At 40.1% G+C, this 21,233-nt stretch overlaps 1 protein-coding gene across 1 annotated transcript; it reads right to left on the bottom strand.

Moving 5' to 3' along the window:
- Positions 1–4,078: 4,078 nt before the first annotated feature.
- Positions 4,079–5,668, bottom strand: tant (tantalus). The gene is made up of 2 exons (XM_067788859.1): positions 5,544–5,668; positions 4,079–5,481 (listed from the first exon to the last, which is right to left on the bottom strand). The coding sequence occupies exons 1-2, from the start codon at positions 5,615–5,617 to the stop codon at positions 4,449–4,451; spliced, it is 1,107 nt and encodes a 368-aa protein (XP_067644960.1). The 5' UTR covers positions 5,618–5,668; the 3' UTR covers positions 4,079–4,448.
- Positions 5,669–21,233: the final 15,565 nt, after the last annotated feature.

Raw genomic sequence — 21,233 nt, forward strand, 5'->3', positions numbered from 1 at the left:
GGGAAATGATCCCACTTTCATTACGAGGAACCGCAAAGAGGTCCTTGACATAACACTGGTCACAGACTCTTTCAGTGACCTTATCGTTTCATGGAGGGTTCTAAAGGAGCACTCTTTTTCTCACCATAGATATATAAGTTTTTCTATATGGCAGGCGCACGCAAGTCCTAAGTATTTACAAAATATTAGAAGAACTAACTGGGGCTACTATAAGAAGATTGTAGGTAAAAAGCTATCTGAGGAGGCAGGAGTCCTAGAAAGCGAGGAGGAGCTGGACGTGTTTGTAAACAATTTCACTCAAAATTGCAGGAATGCTTTAGATAGGGCTTGCCCGGCTAAAAAGGTTTTGGACACTCACAAACCACCATGGTGGTCGTCTGATCTTGATAAACTTAGAAAGTCATGTAGGGCGGCCTTCAATAAAGCTAAGCATGATGGACATGAATCCTCATGGGCTGCTTATAAAGCAAAGATAAATATATTTAAAAAAGCAATCCGGAATGGAAAGCGATCCTCCTGGAGGGATTTCTGCGGCAGGATTGAATCCGCATCCGCGGCCTCCCGGTTAAGGAAGGTGCTATCGAAAACTCCAACTCAGCTAAGTTACGTCCAAAAGCCGGATGGGCACTGGACGGACTCCAGCGCTGAAACCATAAACCTGCTAATGGATACGCACTTCCCAGCAGGAACGGGCGTGTCTTCAAGTATTGTCAGCGGAGGGTCACCTAATGATCAGCTAATAAGCGAAATCACAGATGATGAAAGGATAGATTGGGCTTTACAGAGCCCTTTCAAGCCCTATAAATCGCTGGGCCAGATGGAATTTTTCTGGCTCAGCTACAGTATACTGCCGAGCTTATAAGGCCCTGGATTAAAGGGATGTTTATAGGTTGTCTTAGGCTAAATTACGTACCAGTATCGTGGAGGGAAGTCAACGTGGTCTTTATCCCCAAGGCAGGGAAACCCTCCCACTCTAAACCAAATGATTATAGGCCTATAAGCTTATCTCCTTTTCTGCTTAAAGCGCTTGAAAGACTTCTAGAGGACCACATCAGGAGGAGGATTGAGCCGTCGCTTCTTTCGCAAGCACAGCATGCCTATACAAAGGGCAGGTCAACTGACACGGCCTTGCACTCACTGGTATCCGCTATCGAAAGGTCACTAGACCTCAAGGAATACACATTGGTGGCATTTCTAGATATAGCGGGTGCTTTCAACAACGTTCTCCCTGAGTCCATCACCTCGGCGCTGACCGATCTGGGGGTGGACGCGTGCCTGGTGGAGTTTATATACAATCTGCTTACGCGTAGACAGATTAGAACTGAGCTAGGTGGATGCGTGATCCGCAGATCGGTCGGCAGAGGCACTCCGCAGGGAGGTGTTCTCTCTCCGCTAATTTGGGTGGTTACCGTCAACCAACTACTCCGCCTCATAGAATCTGAAGGTCACCAAGTAATCGCGTATGCAGATGACATCTGCGTCACCATGCGGGGAAAATTTCCGCAAACTCTTTGCAACCTAATGGAAGGGGCACTATCCAAAATCTCGCACTGGGCCACAGCCACAGGCTTGGAAGTCAAACCGGAAAAAACCGAGCTTGTCCTCTTCACGAAGAGGTATAAGGTATAAGGTGCCAAATCTAACACCGCCAAGAATTGGGGGTACGTTTTTAGCGTTTAGCGATCGAGTCAAGTATTTGGGAATAATACTGGATAGGAAGCTATTATGGAGTGACCATATAGTGGAGCGATTCAAGAAGCACCGCTGTTCACCAGCAAGAGGGCAATTGGCACCTCCTGGGGATTCTCCCCCAAGGTGACATACTGGATTTATACAGCCATTGTGCGCCCGATTCTTCTTTATGGTGCCTTGGTCTGGTGGCCTGCATTAGCTAAAACTACCTATCTTAAGACGCTTCAAAAGGTGCAACGGAGTTCGGAGCTCTGCATCGCCGGGGCTCTCGGCTCCACTCCTTCTGAAGCACTCAACACAATGCTATACCTTCCACCTCTTGACCTGGTGGCGAAGGAAATAGCGGTCATCGCCGCTCTATGCATAAGGGAAACAGGTCTCTGGTCAAATGGATCTAGTGGACACGCGACAATCCTGGGCACGAGCGCCCCAGTCCCAATACCGGCGCGCACTGACTACTGCACGCCAAATAACGTCTTCGTTAAAAATTATAGTATATATATATCATCGCGACAGGACTGGAATACCAGGCAACATACGGTACCGGGTGCCATCAACATATTCACGGATGGTTCTAAGCTTGACGGGAGGGTGGGAGCAGGTCTTTTTTCGCCGGATCTGGGACTAGAGGTCTTTTTTCGACTACCAGATCACTGTAGTGTTTACCAAGCGGAAATGCTGGCAATACACAGGGCTGTGAACCATCTCGGGTCTGTGCCTAAGGATGTTAAACGGGTGTTTATTTTCTCTGACAGCCAGGCCGCATGAAAGGCCCTGGACTCATTCGTCGACAACGCAAAGTCGGTCACTGAATGCCGCAGATCTCTTAACGAGATGGCTCAGCACTTCAGTATCAGCCTTATATGGGTACCTGGGCACAGGGATATTGAAGGCAATTGCAGAGCAGACGAGCTGCCCAGAAGAGGCACAACCGACCATATCCTTCCGGGAAATGATTCGGTAGGCATACCCATGGCCACTTTCAGGCTTCATGTGAGCACAAGCACTTTAAGAATCGCAAATGGACTATGGTCAGCCATATCTTCGTGTGAGACATCCAGGCAAATCTGGCCCTCATATGACAAGGGGCGCACAGAAGCGCTTCTGACGTTAAACAAATCAGCTCTATCGTCCCTGATAAGGGTTCTAACAGGGCATTACTTAATAGGCACGCACGGTGCTAGAATGGGGGTAGCGACCTTCGACTATTGTCGCAGCTGCAGATGTACAGAAGAGGAAGAGAGCGTCCACCACCTTCTCTGTCACTGTCCAACGCTTAGTAGGCGTAGGATGGCTATCCTCAGTAAACATTTTCTACATGACCTCGCTGAGGTCTCTTGCTATGAAGTAAAGGTTCTGGACAAATTTATAATTTCCACGAGGTGGTTTGACCCGTTTTAGGCAGGGTAGGGGTCCTTTTTTGAGACCGTATAGGGTATTACAATGGGCCCATTGGTGGCCTAAGTAGTGAGCTTGTTACCATAGTGTTCAGCTCAGCCCTTGCAACCTAACCTAGGAATAACTATACGACTACAGATGTCGTCCTCGAAAGCTTTCTGAGCCGATACCATTGCACAACACACGGATGAAAATCGCATGCTCTTGTTGTTTTAGGAGCGATAAAGGCACTCCCCGCAGGTTTTGGGGAGTGTTATCGTTGTTGATGGTCCTTTTCCGGCAGGTTCCGGTAACAAACACCACTAAGGTATGATTTAAGGGGTTGTGTAGTGTAACCCTTCCAAGGGGTTGCGAGCGCAATTTATAGCTTCTCCAACCTAATTGTCAATCTCTCATATCCGTGGCGAATCCTCATAGGTTCCATGTGTTCGTACAAAATCGTTCTCGAGATAGTCGGGCTAGTACCTTAATGGTGCTTGTGACCCGAACGGAACGGATTTATATCCGGAAAATTACCATCAACATCGATAACACTCCCCAATACCTTCGGGGAGTGTCCTTATCGCTACAACAACAACAACCTAGCCTTGTACTACCAAGGTGCACAAATATATGCCACAGCTAGGTCGCATGTGCTGTGGTGGCCATGGGACAGGATGTCCCTAGGAGACTGCCGCGGTGCCCTGGATTGTTGGATGCGCTACTATGCAGCACAGTGCAACAAAAGCACCTGCCGGGGGATTACCGTTTGAGCCAGTTGTTTTTGTCGGTAAAAACCGAGCGTACTGGACTGATATCCTATTAAAGACTGTTATACCCACAACACTCCTCAAAATCTGTGGGGTGTGTTTTTGCCGGTTCGCTTACCAAAAACAACTTTTTTTGCTTTATAAGCGGCCGAACCAATAATCAGAAGCCCGCCTTTGAACATGACAGATTGGGAGTATTGAGTTTCCTTATCTCCATCTTAGTTTCTAACAGCTATTCGTTTATTTTTTCTTACATTTATTAAGTTAGTAAACTTAATTACAAATGCGATATTTCCTTTTTTATTTCATTCACCTGTTTGTACTTATTGGTATTCATGCAAATGGTACATACCCACCACAGTTAAAACGCATACGTAATATAAAATTTTAAAATGGAATAAATTTGTTGAAGGCATACAAAATAATATTTATGCTAACGCAAAGGTGTTTCTAAAAATTGGCACAGATCTACAATGATGGACAAGGACAAGGAGCTGTGCGGATTTGCTTTTTTTAAGAAAGGAATATAAAACGTGAGTAATCTTATATAGATAAATACGTAAATACATACATTGTATACAAATAGATACATAAAAATAACATAAACTTTTAATGTTTGCTTGCTAAGAAATTTTTTTTCTCTGCTGAGCCTCCCAAATTTCCGGTTGTAGTTACCGCATCTCTCGAGTATCCCAAGGTACCATATGTGTTTTGTAACAAAAATGGTGATCCATTTTCAATATTCTTATGTGTATTATATTCGTGCATGCTACTACTCATGCCTGTGCCTAGTAGCATTGTGAATTCAGTCTTATTTGATGAGGATGATGTTGTTGAATTACCATATGTTGAAGAATTTTGTGCTGGACTACTGTCATTCAGGTCCGAAGTGTCAGTTTCAGATGTAACATTCATGTTCATTTCAGCCTCCATAGATACTTCTTCTGGTGCAACAGCAATATTATCATCAGTCTCTAAACCAGCATCTTCTATATCAGCATCATCATCAAAATTTTTATTTAAACGATCTATAAAATCACTTAAGGAAATTTTCTTACATACATTACGTCTTCCGAAAATCTTTTTAATTTTAGCACGCCTTTGTTTGATCAACGTTTTATTTGTATTCAAACCATCTGAACAAGATAGTGAGCGTTTAATTTTTTTAAGTCCAATGAAACGTAGGGATGTATTTGCTGAGACAATAGCCGCATCACTACGACGACCTTCGAGTTGTGGCTCTTCAAATATGGTCTCGAGATTTGTGCGTCGAAAGCATGTAAGTTTTTGATTGCAATATATTTTTTTAATTTCAGCTGGACGTAACATTGAAAAATCACATAAACGTGATGTATGACGTTTAGGTTTCATTATAGAGCGCCGCTTTAATTTCAGGCTGCTATTTTCTTTGCATGCACGTCGAGGCAAATTGCGGCGTTGTGAAATACTCGCACAGTTGGTGCTACTTCCGCTGCAGGAGCTATCTGCATCGTCGTCACCTACGATAGCAGTTTCATTGGAACTATTGAAATCAGATTCTAAATCACTGTCGGCAGTAGTGCTATCATTGAATTTCTGTTCAGTAAATGCATACGATGATGTGCCGGCCATTTCATTTGATCTGTCCGCTATATTTTCCATGCTGAAGATAATGGAATTATTGAGAAACCAAACGGGCATAGGGCGTTTGTGTATTTTACTTACCGATTTTCAATCAAAATATCTTCGCAATTTTGCTGAAAATTAATTTTTGCTAAGCCAGAAACAATACGTTCCATAATTTGCTAAAAGCACAAAAAGTGCATTTCTGTTTGAAAGTCAAATTATGCTGTCAAATGTCAAATTAATTCGTTAGGCAGCTGTCAAACTTGTTGCAGTTTGGTAGCCACTGTAACCATATTTCGCCAAGAGCTGCCAGATTTGTTAGTAATTCAAGTGATGATATGTTTACTTTTTCATGCGAAAAACTCGTAAGAATTTGCTGGTAATAGCCGTGTTGTTTTTTTTACGTTTATGTTTGGGCGTAAAAAAAAAGCTTATCTTCGCTTAGATAATGCTTAGGAGAGCCATCTAGCGGCAGTGGCTAAATAACTAGCTACAGTACAGGGTGTACCTAAAATCGGAGACACAAGCCTCTGGTTGCCATAACGTATAACATATAGCTGAATGAGTTGCGATGAATAGTGGACACGCACCATTTTAAGAGGTGATACATAGAATTAGTGTTGAGGTGAAACATATACACATATTTCAGTTACATCTGAGTATAATGCGTATTGGAATTTAGTAGTAATAATTTTATGCGCAAAAATTTCAGAGGTGTATTTAAAGACTTATTTTTTGTGGAATATGTTTGTAATTTTTTGCGTTTTCTTAATTTTTATGAAATTTTCACGATTTTAAGGTTAAGGCACCATTAATCGATCACATTGGACATGGTTATGGATATGAGTATGGTTACGACTATGGCGTTAGGCTTTTAGAAGTTTAATTGGCCCTTAATATTGCCATACCATAACGCTAAAGCCTTAACCATACCATAGCCAACCAATTGGTTTTTGGTTTTTCGCCATATCCATAACCTAAAAATATTTGAAGGGCGAATTAATGGTGACTTATAACCATAAAGCCATAACCAGGTAAAACAGCTGATCGAACCTATCTTGAGGAAATCAATGTAAGCGAGTTAGCGTTATGGTATGGCACCATTAATCGATTACATTTATTTCCATAAGGTAGGTTCGATCAGCTGTTTTATCTGGTTATGGCTTTATGGTTATAAGTCACCATTAATTCGCCCTTGAGGTGGAGAATTTATTAACTTTTTGTAGATTTTATTTATTGTTTTGGATACGTTTTGACTAAGAGACTTATTTCATGTGGTATATGTCTGTAATTTTTTGCGTTTTCTTCAATTTTTATGAAATTTTCACGATTTTTAGGTTAAGGCACAAATAACTGATGCCAATTTGATATGGATAAAATAAAAATATGGTTATGACTATTACGTTTTGACTATGTCAACTTTAACTCGGGCTTTAATCACTTTGTGAACCAATGTCAAGGTTAGCTCCATTGCCAAAGCGAAGCATTCGGTAAAATGTTCTATATACATATATTCGGCTAAACTTGACTTTAAGACAGTGTTTACTATTTCGGGTTAACGCTAGCCGACACTTTTATCATTCGGTAACCCAAAATGGGTTAGAGTTACGTATTTGAGGGCATGCATATGAAATATCTAGATATAATTAAGCTTTTTAAGTTAGATGTATATTATTCGTTCAATCACAGCTTTGTATAGCTGATCGAAATACCTTATTTCTAAATACTTTACGAAAGATTACGCAACACGATAGCATAGCTATTGTAACGAGTTCTGGGAAATCCCGCTTATTTCAAACCTTCTGCTTACGTTCGAATCTCTAAACCGTTGAATAAATCACTCCAATATTCAGTATTACACACTGGCTTTTATTTGGATTACTTTGGGAGTAGTACAATTATATTTAAATATCACGTACTTCACAACTGCGTATTTAAATCAAACTGATTAGCCATCCTCATCTTGCGCTGCTTTTATACTCTCTGTTGCCTTGTCCGCTTGTATTTCTCCAAAAGTCTAGACGTTTCACCTTCTATAATCTTCTGCTTGATTACCAGCTACATATATACATGTATATTTGTAGTTTATGCGTTTCTCATAGTCATAGGCGTGTGTATGTGTGAGCACCTAATTCGGCTGATGACCACAAGTGTGTGCGTGAAATATCTCTTCCTTGCCTTCTATATATGTGTGTATATTATGATTGATGTGTTCATGTTCACATGTGTGGCCCGCTTTAATAATTTTGTTGGGCGTGATTATTTACTAACAACCTAGTGATGCTAAAATTCGGCAAACTATGTTATGTAGTCCCTATCGATGCCATTTTAATGTTTTTTATCCACATTTTTATAAAACTGTTGTTTTAAAAAAAATAAAGTCCTGTCGAAAATAGCTGCATACCTATTATTTTTCAGAGTTAACGATATTCGCAGTGGCCGGTTCTTTCTTGGTCTATTTTTGAAAACGGATTCGCCATAGCTAGGTGAGTTTTACAATTGGGTTGGAGAAGCTATATATTGCGCTGACAACCCATTGAAAGGGTTGTGCTACACAATCACTTGAATAATTTGGGTATTTTAGTCACCTCTTGCGACAGGCATACCTGCCGCGGTATATTCAAGGCCCCCTAGGCCGCTGGGTATTTCTTAGAGGCGTAAACACATCGATGTCTCAACATCGAGGTTTATGAACGATACAAAAAGGTTTAGAAATCTTTGATGTATCGTTTGCAATGTTTAGCGGAATGGCCATAGCAGGGAAGCGCAATGTAGAGCCACGGTCTGAGTTTTGCAGTGGAAAAGAGACTTCTCTACTAAGTTTTGTCGTCCACTTGTATTTAAAAGGATTGAGCTTATAGCAACTTAAAATTAAATCGCCACAATAAAGATTACTGTAATTTAAACAATATTTGTTAAAAACAAGTTATCGAATCTCCTGCGTCATTTGTCAAATTTGTGAACATGAGTCAAAAAAGAAAAGAAACTACTGTTGAAGAGCGAAAAAATATAATTAGTGCCTATGATAAAATAATAAAAAAAAATTTTAAGTTAAACGCTTTTATTGAAAACAATACTTACATGAAATAATAATAATACTAAAAGCTAGAAAATAAAATCTAAAAATGTAAGGCGTAGCATAACCTGATTACGGTTCAGTTCGTCTTATATATGACTATAAATAGAAATTTGGCGCGTCCAACGCTTTTATTTAATTGTCTGATCAACGCCCTAGATTGATGAGGAGTGTGATGACTAGTACCTACGACCATGCCCGACGAGAGGGGGGAGGGGGGGATTCCCCCCGGGCCCAGGGTTCCTCTGGGGGCCGCAATTTAGAGGTACTAAGAATTTTTTTTAATTCAGCAGAGTCTTTAGTTGTTCCTTGTGCAAATTTTAAGCCGAATTTCAAAAGTGGCGATATTGATAATGATTTTTTGCCTGGGCCTGAGGAGACAATTAAAACATCAAACAAAAATGTGTTTCTCAGGGGGCCGCGATTTAGAGGTACTAAGACATTTTTTTTTTATTCAGGAGAGTCTTGCAAATTTTAAGCCGAACTTCAAAAGCAACGATATTGATAAGGAATTTTTGCCTGGACCTGAGGAGACAATAAAGACATCAAACAAAAATGTTTTTCTCAGGGGGCCCGCGATTTAGAGGTACTAAGACATTTTTTTTTATTCAGGAGAGTCTTTAGTTGTTCCATGTGCAAATTTTAAGCCGAATTTCAAAAGCAACGAATATTGTTAATAATTTTTTGCCTGGGCCTGAGGAGACAATAAAAACATCAAACAAAAATGTATGTTTACATGAATCCGAAATCGTAAAGTTTTCGTGGTGACACTGATGAAGTTTCATTTTCATATCCGTCTAACTCTGCCCTCGCCCTTCTACACTTTTTCCTAATCTTTGTATTCACTCCTCCCTCCGTATTTTTCGCTTCATCTATCTCCATCTTCATCTCATTCTATCTCTTTCTCAGTCAGACGTTGTTCTGCCCTATATTTGGCCTATCTGCATACATTTTAATAAGATCAAAGGATATTGTAGTGCATCATAACTCCTGTGTGTTTTAAATCACTATTCCGACGATGAAGCACAATATCTCTAGATTGTAAATTTTCTCCCACAATGACAACAGCCACTTCATCAATGGTAGGTGAATTGAACCTCCTTGTGTGTTCACCGGCAGGTGTTTTGTCAGCTCGAATAATAATATTATGGCTATCAGATGGCATCCGATCCAATGCTATTTTGAACATGTTTACTAAATTGTTATACTGATGAAGAAACATTTGTAATTGTTGGACAATGGTTCTCTTCACTGTTGGATTGTGAGCACAACGGTTATTAATTTCCGCATCTGAATTTCCCATAAAATAAATTTGTAAAAATTGATGATCTGCATCAGGTAGTGGTAACAGAGTTCCCAGTAAGTGATAAATTTGTCCTTGAATCTGTAATTTTTTAAAATTTGTCCATTAATTATTTCCGATATATAGTACAAACTTGAATAATATAAAAAAATATTTTTATATAATACCTTGAAAGTGGGCATGAAATTGTCTTGTATAATATGTGTAGCACCAAATGATGTCATCTGGAAACAGTTGTTATATTTCTGAATGTTGGTCAAGAAGTGCTTAGAATCATTTCTAATCCCAGAAACTAAAGAGCGTAAAGGATCTGGTGGTGGGACCAATTGTGGCAATTTTACTTTGCCTTCAGCACAACATAATCCAGTAGATTCACCAGTGTATTTTAACGCCTTACAATATTTACAAATTGTTTTCATTTCCCCAATTGTTACCGATTTGTCGGCACAATAATCAATTGCCGGATCATAGTGGAATGCAGCTCGTTCAAGAATCACAGGAGCACTGCGTCTGCGGATTCGTTCAATTTCATTATATCTAGCTTGCTGTTGTTGTGTTTGATGTGCACGAACTCGTTGCATTCTAAGCCTATCTCCTACATTGTCACTCACTAAAGAACGCAATTCTGACATAGCAATACGACTATTTTCTTGATCTGTCTGTCTCTGGTCATCAGTGCGGTTAGCACGTGAGGGAGCTCTTCGCACATTTGATTGACTACGACGACCTAAGTCAGGTCGTCTTCTCCTCGGCATCGTAAATTGTAATTAATCAAAAAATTTCCCGCTCAGTAAAAGAGCACATTACTTGGAATGTCACTATCACAAAGGATCACCAAAGTAAAGAAAGTTCTCGCGCACGTAGCCACAAAGATAGATATAATATCGCAATACGTTTTTCCGTGCTCTGAAATGCGACAGGATGGATTGACATATTAGTTGGTTGTCAAATCTAATGTCAAATATTATGATTGCGTTCAGAAATTTAACTTAAGATTTATAATTTAATTTGTGACAAAACTTAAGATTTATTTTTCGATTTCTATATAGTCTTATTAAAAAAATAATCAGACAGTTTAACAACTGAAGTTAGCTAAAATTGAGTTTCTCGAAGCCGACCACTATTTATGTACTATGTATTTTGAGACTATGCAATTTTGTCGCGTTCGCGATTCACTTTCACTTTTGTCGAGTATCAGAACGCGATATTACATCCTCCAACACGCACGCGAATTTGAACTTTATGCAGGGGTAATAAATTAGAAATTGTCTCTCCATTTTATTTAGAAAACGTTTGTATGGGAAATAGAAATATGGTGTTTTGAGTATTTTCCCGGCAAGTATTCGAATTTTTCTCACCTTTTAAACCTTCCCTAGACCTCCACGAATAATTCAAGATCAAGATAAGATAAATCCGTTCAGCCGTTCTCGAGTTTTAGCGAGACTAACGAACAGCAATTCATTTTTATATATATAGATTTTGGACACTATTTTATTTTTGGCTGAAAGATGCCTAGCTTTCAAAGGCGAAAGTTTATATCTTGGAAAACGTAACAATGGACATTTTTTGTGCATCTAAGATCTAATAAGCCATTATGATCCGATACTTAGAGATCATTTGGAGGAAGTTAGGATTTCACACCAGCAGCACAAACGTTTATAAGTTCACGATCTTTCCCCAGACATTCAGAACGAGTTTATGGAAATTTGTGCAAAGCACGTGAGGGAAGCTATATTATATCAAAGCAAGAAAGCCAAGTATATTGCAGTCATCGTTGATGCTATGCCTGATGCTAGTCACGTTGACTATGTTCATTTTGCGCTAACTCCATTTCAATTCGAAAGCAACAAATTTTACAATTCAAGAACGGTTTTTGGCTTTCGTGAATTGTAACCAAAAAACTGGTCAGAAAATCGCTAATTAAATTTGCCACGCTATAGGTTGTAACGTAGCGTTACAATAACGTAACCACCCCCTGTATTTCCTTATTCAATTAAGCCTGAACCTCCTTGTACTTATGCTTGTATAGCATAGTCAACAACCACTGATAGCAAACCAATGAAAAGCTCAATAATCGTGCGTTGACTCAACCTGTTTGCGGCACCACCCATAAAAACATCGAATTTGCATTTTTGTAATTCAGTCATCGCAGGTGAGCCAGCGGGAGTGGTTGTCTTGTTAAAGACAAAATAACCACTTCGGCTAGCTAGCTGAGTGGAAGGGGCGCTGTCATGGCGCGGGTCACCCTCCACCAGGGCTGGACGACGAGAGCGGTGTCTTCGGACTATTTTTCCCTCCGTCGCCCACCTTGGTGCTTGAGCGGCCCGCTGCCTCAATGACCTCATACCCCCTTTCCCCTCAGCTTGGGTTGCGTGGCAAGGGCGCCGTCATGGCGCGGTTCACCCTCCACCAGGGCTGGACGACGAGAGCCGTGTCTTCGGACTATTTTTCTCTACGTCGCCCACCTTGGTGCTTGCTTGGCCCGCTGCCTCAATGACCACATACCCCCTTCCCCCTCAGCTGGGGTTGCGTGGCAGGGACGCCGTCATGGCGCGGGTCACCCTCCACCAGGGCTGGACGACGAGAGCGGTGTCTTCGGACTATTTTTCCCTCCGTCGCCCACCCTGGTGCTTGAGCGGCCCGCTGCCTTAATGACCACATGCCCCCTTTCCCCTCAGCTGGGGTTGCGTGGCAGGGGCGCCGTCATGGCGCGGGTCACCCTCCACCAGGGCTGTACGACGAGAGCGGTGTCTCCGGACTACTTTTCCCTCCGTCGCCTACCCTGGTGTTGAGCGGCCCGCTGCCTCAATGACCCAAAGCACCCCTCCCCACAGCTCTGGTTTAATAGGCGGGCCGGAGCGGTGGGACCACTCCCACTAGTTAGCTGGGGAGAAGAGGGTGCGGCCGTGGCGTGAGTTAACCCTTACTGCACCAGAACGACGAGAGTGGTGTCTTCGGGCTACTTTTCCCTCCGTCGCCCTGGTCTGGTAAGCAATGACCCGCGGCCAGAACGACCGCGCGACCCCTCTCCATAGCTCTGGTTTCAGCCGTGAGCCGATGCGTGCGCACAGGGGCTATCGCTGTGCCGTTAAGGTGCACTTTCCCTCCGCGCACGGATCGACACACGGTGTTTAGGCTGGTATAGCCCCGCCCTCTTACGCACCTTCTATTAGCGTGCAAGTAGGGAGGCGGGGGTGTACAGCGGGGAAACCAGCACTAACCGAGTTCTCGCAGTTTCTTCCGCAGGTGACTGACCCCGCCGATTACCGAGCCTGCCGAAGACGTTCGATCAGCCGATCCTGCCGAAGCCGACCGAACAACACACGCCCGCTGGTACGCCCTCCTATCCCGCGCAGAACACGCAGCCGCTGTCCAGGTAAACCCCGTCACCAGCCTATCTCCCCTCTCACCCCGGCCCTGGTGCGCGCTCCGTAGCCTACCGCTGTTGCATCCGTCCCGCCGTTAAGCCGCTGCATCCGTCACGTCGCTGCTACGACGACCGTTGGCCGTCTGCCATCCTACCGCCGTTAAGCTGCTGCATCCGTGACGCCGCCGCTACGACGACCGTTGGTCGCTTGCCATCCTACGGCCGTTAAGCTGCTGCATCCGTCACGCCGCCGCTACGACGACCGTTGGCCGCTCGCCATCCTACCGCCGTTAACCTGCTGCATCCGTCACGCCGCCGCTACGACGACCGTTGGCCGCTTGCCATACTACCGCCGTCAAGCCGCTGCTTCTATCCCGCCGCTGCTTCCGTACCGCCGTACCAGTCCGTCCGTTACCCGACCGTTCAACCGCCCTACCGAACCTCCTCTACTCCAATGACCGTTAGCCGCCGCTCCGCCCCCTCGCCATCTTGCGACGGAAAGCTGCTGCCCGCCTAATATCTCCAGCCGTGTGTGCGTGTCTTCGTAACACATAAATATCGTGTATTTATTCAGTAGGTGTTTGTGGGACCTTTACTTGACTCTGGATTGACTGAGCGTTACCCCAGCCTTAGACAAAACCCACCTCATAAGGCAAACATGAAAATCCATTAAAAGGGTACGATAACGGCGCCAATGTATCTTGCTGTCCTCAATTTGGTTCAAAATACTGACTACCATTAATGAAAGAAACGTGGTCCTCCAAACCAGAGACGCCACCATAGATGTTGAGGTCCGACATCTAGTTGCCTTATTAGCTGATTTGAAGTCGATCAGGAACCAATAGGAAACAATTTTAAACGAATGCAAAACAGTTGCTAATCAATTGAACATCTCGCTAAAGTTTCCGGACATTCGAAAGAGAAAACCCAAAAGACGTTCTGAAGATAATTTAAAGGAGATGATTATGGATGATTCAGAGTCTGATTTTAAAAACAATACATTCCTGGTGATCGTTGATTCGGTAATCACCGGCGTTACTGAACGATTTGCAGCTATGAGAAATTTGAGCGAGACGTTTCCCTTATTGTGGCAATTTGAAGATATGAATGAAACTACGGTTCGGGCGAGCGCAGCAAAATTTGTCGAAAAATACAAGTCGGACATTTCTCAAATCTCAGAATGCGAAATCATTCACTTGAAACACATTTACGAAGCAAATTTTGATGAAGGTCTGTCACCATTGAATTTGCTAAATGCGGTCTACGTGTGTTCAAAATCTGTATCACATTTTCCCAAACATTTGTGTTGCTTTACGTATCTTTCGCAATATACCTGCCACTGCAGCTAGTGCAGAACTTTCCTTCAACGTCCTTTCAAGAATCAAAAACTTTCATAGATCGTGTTCATCTAAAGAGCGAGTTTCGGGACTTGCCGCCCTTTGTGTTGAATCCGTTTTGGCAAGACAGATAAATTTTTATATTATTATACAAATTTTGCAGTGAAAAAGCAAGTAAATCCACTCTTTGATATCCGAACTTTCTATATTGAATAATTAAAATTTATAATCATCATTAAATTTATCAGAAATGTATTAAAGTGTTACCAAATAACTAGAAAAGATTATTTGAAACAATATGTGGCTGTTAAAAGAGAATTTTATTTCTACGTCACAATAAAATAGTATAAATAGTAAATATTCTGTGTTAATTTTATTTTCAGCTCTTAGTCCAAAAATAATTTAGTTGATGTGGCAAAAATTTTTTTTGATGTAATCCATCAATAATGATTCATGAATGAGACGTCATTAATTCAAATTAATCAAATGTATTAGAGGATTTTTTATAGGGGCCCGTAAATTGTTTAGTCCCGGGCCCGGATTTTCTCTCTACGTCCCTGCCTAGGACCTACCTAATTATTTTCTAGCTTTCAGTATTATTATTATTTCATGTAAGTATTGTTTTCAATAAAACCGTTTAACTTAAATTTTTTTTAATTATTTTATTTTCAAGTTTTTAGTCTTTATTTAATTGCCTATTATTTCTCATTCCATTTAGTTCATTCGGTGACTCATTATTACAAGGACTCTTTCCTGACAATTTGTTACAATTTAAGTCCTCAATACATAATCCTTCCAAAGACTCTACTCGAATCTGCGCCACGTATGCTTGTCCCCCCTCCAACTCCAAAATATTTTGATGTCACTTCTACCGCTTCTATGTAATATTTGTTGGAAATATCAGCCAAATCGGACATCATAGGTCGCTTTCTATTCTTGTATCTATTATGTGTTCCAAATATGAGCCAAATCGGACCACAAATACGATTTTTGTGAATATCTCGATCCTTGCGCCACCTAGCGGCGATTTTTGTTCCTATTATTGCATTGTCATCGGGTTCTGAACTACATTCCAAGTTTAAAGCTTGTAGCTTATCGGAAAGTTACTTACATTTCAATTACAAAATTCGTTCACAACGGCCGTGCATGCGGCCGTGCGGCCTGCCTGTCAAGTCAAGCTAAATAAAGCCGTTTAAAACAATAAACCCATTAAAGAAATATGTGAGTTAGTGCAAAGACCTCGAACAACCATATTGAGCTTAATAAATCGCCACAAAAATCATTCAGATTTTAAATATCGTCCAATAACTGGGCGGCCTTCGGCACTATCAGCGCGTGAAAACCGGGAGATTATAAAAATAATAAAAAACAAGTAAGGAAGGTTAAGTTCGGGTGTAACCGAACATTACATACTCAGTTGAGAGCTATGGTGACAACATAAGGGAAAATAACCATGTAGGAAAATGGACCGAGGGAAACCCTGGAATGTGTTTGTATGACATGTCTATCAAATGAAAGGCACTAAAGAGTATTTTATGAGGGAGTGGGCCATAGTTCTATAGGTGGATCAGGGTTGACTCTAGAATTTGTTTGCACGATATGGGCATCAAATGAAAGGTGTTAATGAGTATTTTAAAAGGGAGTAATCCTTACTTCCATAGGTGGACGCCATTTCGAGATATCGCCATAAAGGTGGACCAGGGGTGACCCTAGAATTCGTTTGTACGATATGGGTATCAAATTAAAGGTATTAATGAAGGTTTTAAAAGGTAGTGGTGGTAGTTGTATAGGTGGTCGCCTTTTCAGAGATATCGCCATAAAGGTGGACCAGGGGTGACCCTAGAATTTGTTTGTACGATATGGGTATCAAATTAAAGGTATTAATGAAGGTTTTAAAAGGTAGTGGTGGTAGTTGTATAGGTGGTCGCCTTTTCAGAGATATCGCCATAAAGGTGGACCAGGGGTGACTCTAGAATGCGTTTGTATAATATGGGTATCAAACGAAAGGTGTTAATGAGTATTTTAAAAGGGAGTCGGCCTTAGTCTATAGGTGGACGCCTTTTCGAGATATCGCCATAAAGGTGTACCATGGGTAACTCCCAGGGCATTTTTTAAGGATTTTTCACTAGGTGGCCAAAAGAAAAATATCTCCTCGACATGACTGACCATACCGGTCAGCTTTTGAATATTGCCATTTTTGGTCCAAAAAAAAACATGCTGTGGCAACCGTGGTTGTGACTCACTCATACCAAAACATTTGCAATAAAACAAGTAATCACAGGAATAGTTATTTTTCATATCCAACTTATTATATACTTGCCCAAAATTTTTTTATTATATGCTGACAAAAATCCTCGAGCACGTGCAGAATTTGTAGAATTTATATATGTCACGGAAGTCGTGAGTACCTATGTTCTTTTCCATATAAATCCTCATCGACAGTATATTTGATGAACTATCATTAGAGTTGGGATTCTACCGAGTATTTACAATTTTTATGGGAAAATACCCGGAATATTCCTTTTTTGTATCTTTTTTTTTGGGTATTTGGGCTGCTTGGAATTACAATTCAGCAATTAAATTTATACGTCATTTGAAATTTAAAAAATTTCGTTTTGATTTTAAACAAACAACCCAGCAAACACTCGGAGTCAACAATTAGTCTGAAAGGAGTCCAAACTTTGGATCGTTTGCACGCGTTATGAACTCATTTAGGAGCCTGAAGCGAATGCTATATGCTTATATTTTGCCTGTAACATAAGTCTTATACAGGCCTCCTTCCGATATCATATATGAGCCTTATTGGCGTCATATACTGCTAATTTTGATCCTTTTAATGACACTACTTCAGGGCTTTTAGGAAGAATTTTTGACATATATCCGAAGCGAAAAACATAGGGGAGAAAATTGTTGTGATAAAACTCACATGAGGATAAGATAGAAATGAAATAAGTATTAGTTAAATTATTATTTATTTAGAATAAATTGTCGCAGAAAAATTTCAGAGTTTTTATTCCGGAGCTGCCTAGTTTATTAATTTTAATATTTTTCGTTTGTTTATAATTTCATCAAATCGGAGTCATAAAAGGCTCTCAGGTGATAGCATTTTTGAATCTTTTGAACCATATTAAACTCCAGAACTGTAAGAGAATATTTATAAGGGACACATATTTACCCAAACAAATCTACCCCTCAAACAGGCTCACGGCGCTCATAATTTAAGAATCCGAAACGAGTCCAAAATAAGTGGGCAATGTAGGAATCACAAAAGCGTCGAAACGCGTAGTAGGGTACAAGAAAATTTAATTTTTGCCTTTTATTTAACGGCCTAAAAGCTCCTAACCTAGCATGCAAAAATTATCATTTATCAACTATTTATGTTCGTCACAGCGAGTTGAAAATGAATTACATTTGTACATTATTTTTACCCTTGCTATTCTTTTATTGTATAAGCATCGACTTTTTTCCGCTCATGGACGCTTCTCGACATTTTTAATGTGACCGCAAAACTGTCACGCTCTGTCCAGGTGTGTCGAACTATATATGATCCCAATAACTGCTGACGATGCCTAATAAATAGGCCATATAGGTGTCAGATAATCAGAGTTTATTAGAGTTAAAAATGACGCCGGCGAGTTCCATTAGAGTATAATGTGAGCTGTTTAAACGCCTTTTAAGACTTATGTCGGACTCTTTTTTAGGCTCAAATGATATACGTTAATAGACTCATATAGGACGACCATAACAAGGAGGAAATACATTGGTTTCGGTCTCCCAAATGAGCACATACCGACTGTAAACGCTCCAATTTAGATATTTTCCGACTCTTTTTCGACTTAAAATGTTTACTGGGTAAACTTAAATATTTGCAACGGCATGCATTATTGGCTAAATATTTTTGAAAAACGCTGGATTACAGATTAAAACTAATTCAACCGATAGCATAATGGATAACTACCCGCCAATATAGGACAAATTGGGTACATTTTGGATTGAATTTGTGTGTTTGTTTCCCATATTTTCCAAAAGATTATTTTTACCCTTATTTTGGGTAAATATTTGGGACTTTACCCATTTTTACCATATATAACCAATTTACCGGGTATTTACAATTTGGGTATTTACCCCCTTTTCCCATCTCTAAAGCATATATGACATTACTTTAATTTTGCTTGGATTCCAAGCTAAAAAAAACTGACGAAACTTTATCGGAACTTCAAAACACAAAAACAATTTCTATCGTGAAAAAGCGATACCACTATTCCCCCATAATTAGTGAGTTTGGCATGTTTTTGTTTATGTATTACATTTTATTTTTACATTAACATTTTTAACAATAAAAACAATGCAAATAACACGCGAAAATTATTTCGGTCTCTAATGGTTTACTTTTTTCACACGAATGTTGATTTTAATTGTGTTTTTATGCACCAAATTTCAATTTCAATTTCAATTCAAACTAAAAACAAAATTTTCATTTGTCAGAAAAAAATAAAGAAAAAACGGCCGAATGTCAAAAAAACCTATCGAAAAACAAACTGGCTCGTTCGTTTTTAATGAACTAGGTTGTATTTTTCTTGTATTTCGTTAGTTTTTTAAAATATACTTTGCACACTTACACCAGTACTGAAGCCACATTAGGAGGGAGTGCCGCAAAAAATTGAAGATAAAATACAAGAAAAAATACTCGAAAATAAAGTAGTGTCATATAGGTATAACTATCATTCATTCGTTGATAAATTTCTTCGATTAGCACCAAAAACCTTCATTAGAATTAGCAAGTTATATATTTTTTGACATTTTGGGGAAATCATGTATGTTCAGAAAATTTCTAACATTATTTCAGTTAGGTGTTGTTCACGTATTTTCGAAATTTAGTTGTGGCCAGATTATGATTACTACGTGGCCACGGCGGACTACTACGTGGCCATTTGGCCACGTTCGTATTACTTAAAAAATGCCCTGGTAACTCCAGAATGTGTTTGTACGATATTGGTATAAAATTAAAGGTATTAATGAGAGTTGGGAGTAGGGTGACCCAGAACATCATATGTTGGATACCGCTAATTTATTTAAATATGTAATACCTGCCAAGGTTTCAAGGGTTTTTTATTTCGTACTGCAGAACTTTTTCATTTTCTTCTACTTAATAAGGTAGGTGTCACAACCATTTTACAAAGTTTTTTCTAAAGTTATATTTCGCGTCAATAAACCAATCCAATTACCATGTTTCAACCTTTTTTTCGTATTTGGTATAGAATTATGGCATTTTTTTCATTTTTGGTAATTTTCGATATCGAAAAAGTGGGCGTGGTCATAGTCGGATTTCGTTAATTTTTTATACCAAGATTAAGTGAGTTCAGATAAGTACGTGAACTAAGTTGAGTAAAGATATGTCGATTTTTGCTCAAGTTATCGTGTTAAGGGCCATGCGGAAGGACAGACGGACGACTGTGTATAAAAACTGGACGCGGCTTCAACCGATTTCGCCCATTTTCACAGAAAACAGTTAACGTCATAAAATTTATGCCCCTACCAAATTTCAAAAGGATTGGTAAATTTTTGATCGACTTATTGGCATTAAAAATATCCTAGACAAATTAAATGAAAAAGGGCGGAGCCACGGCCATTTTGAAATTTTCTTTTATTTTTGTATTTTGTTGCACCATATCATTACTGGAGTTGAATGTTGACATAATTTACTTATATACTGTAAAGATATTAACTTTTCTTTTAAAATTTGAATTAAAAAAAAATTTTTTTTTAAAAGTGGGCGTGGTCGTTCTCCGATTTTGCTAATTTTTATTAAGTAGACATATAGTAATAAGAGTAACGTTCGTGCCAAATTTCATCATGATATCTTCAACGACTGCCAAATTACCGCTTGCAAAACTTCTAAATTACCTTCTTTTAAAAGTGGGCGGTGCCACGCCCATTGTCCAAAATTTTACTAGTTTTCTATTCTGCGTCATAAGCTCAACTCACCTACCAAGTTTCATCGCTTAATCCATATTTGGTAATGAATTATCGCACTTTTTCGATTTTTCGAAATTTTCGATATCGAAAAAGTGGGCGTGGTTATTGTCCGATATCGTTCATTTTAAATAGCGATCTGAGATGAGTGCCCAGAAACCTACATACCAAATTTCATCAAGATACCTCAAAATTTACTCAAGTTATCGTGTTAACGGACAGACGGACGGACGGACGGACATGGCTCAATCGAATTTTTTTTCGATACTAATGATTTTGATATATGGAAGTCTATATCTATCTCGATTCCTTTATACCTGTACAACCAACCGTTATCCAATCAAAGTTAATATACTCTGTGAGCTCTGCTCAACTGAGTATAAAAAGAACCGAAAACACCGTCATCTGAAATTGCAGCATTTGTGAACGAAAGCATGGGACCGATATACATCCTCGTACTGTCCGAAGAGTGATAAATTTCCATGGTTACAAGGCCCGAGTCTGCAGGAAAAAGCCTTTAATAAGCAAGGTGAACCGAGCTAAGCGACTTTCATTTGCTAAAGGGCATATATGCAAGAAAGTTGAGTTTTGGGACAAGGTCATACTTTCCCATGAGAGTAAGTTCTGTGCTTACCAGTCAGATGGGCGTACTTTGATTTGCAGAAGGCAGTATACCGCATTACATCCTAAGAATATTCAAACTACGGTTAAATACGGTTACAGTGGAGACATG

This window comes from Eurosta solidaginis, chromosome 5 (genome assembly GCF_040869045.1).
Source record: "Eurosta solidaginis isolate ZX-2024a chromosome 5, ASM4086904v1, whole genome shotgun sequence".
NCBI lineage: Eukaryota > Metazoa > Arthropoda > Insecta > Diptera > Tephritidae > Eurosta > Eurosta solidaginis.

Excerpts from the sequence above, each read along its gene's own strand:
- tant (XM_067788859.1), bottom strand. The coding sequence starts at position 5,617 with ATGGAACGTATTGTTTCTGGCTTAGCAAAAATTAATTTTCAGCAAAAT. Across the intron at positions 5,482-5,543 it reads GATATTTTGATTGAAAATCG|CATGGAAAATATAGCGGACA; the intron begins GTAAGTAAAATA and ends CATTATCTTCAG.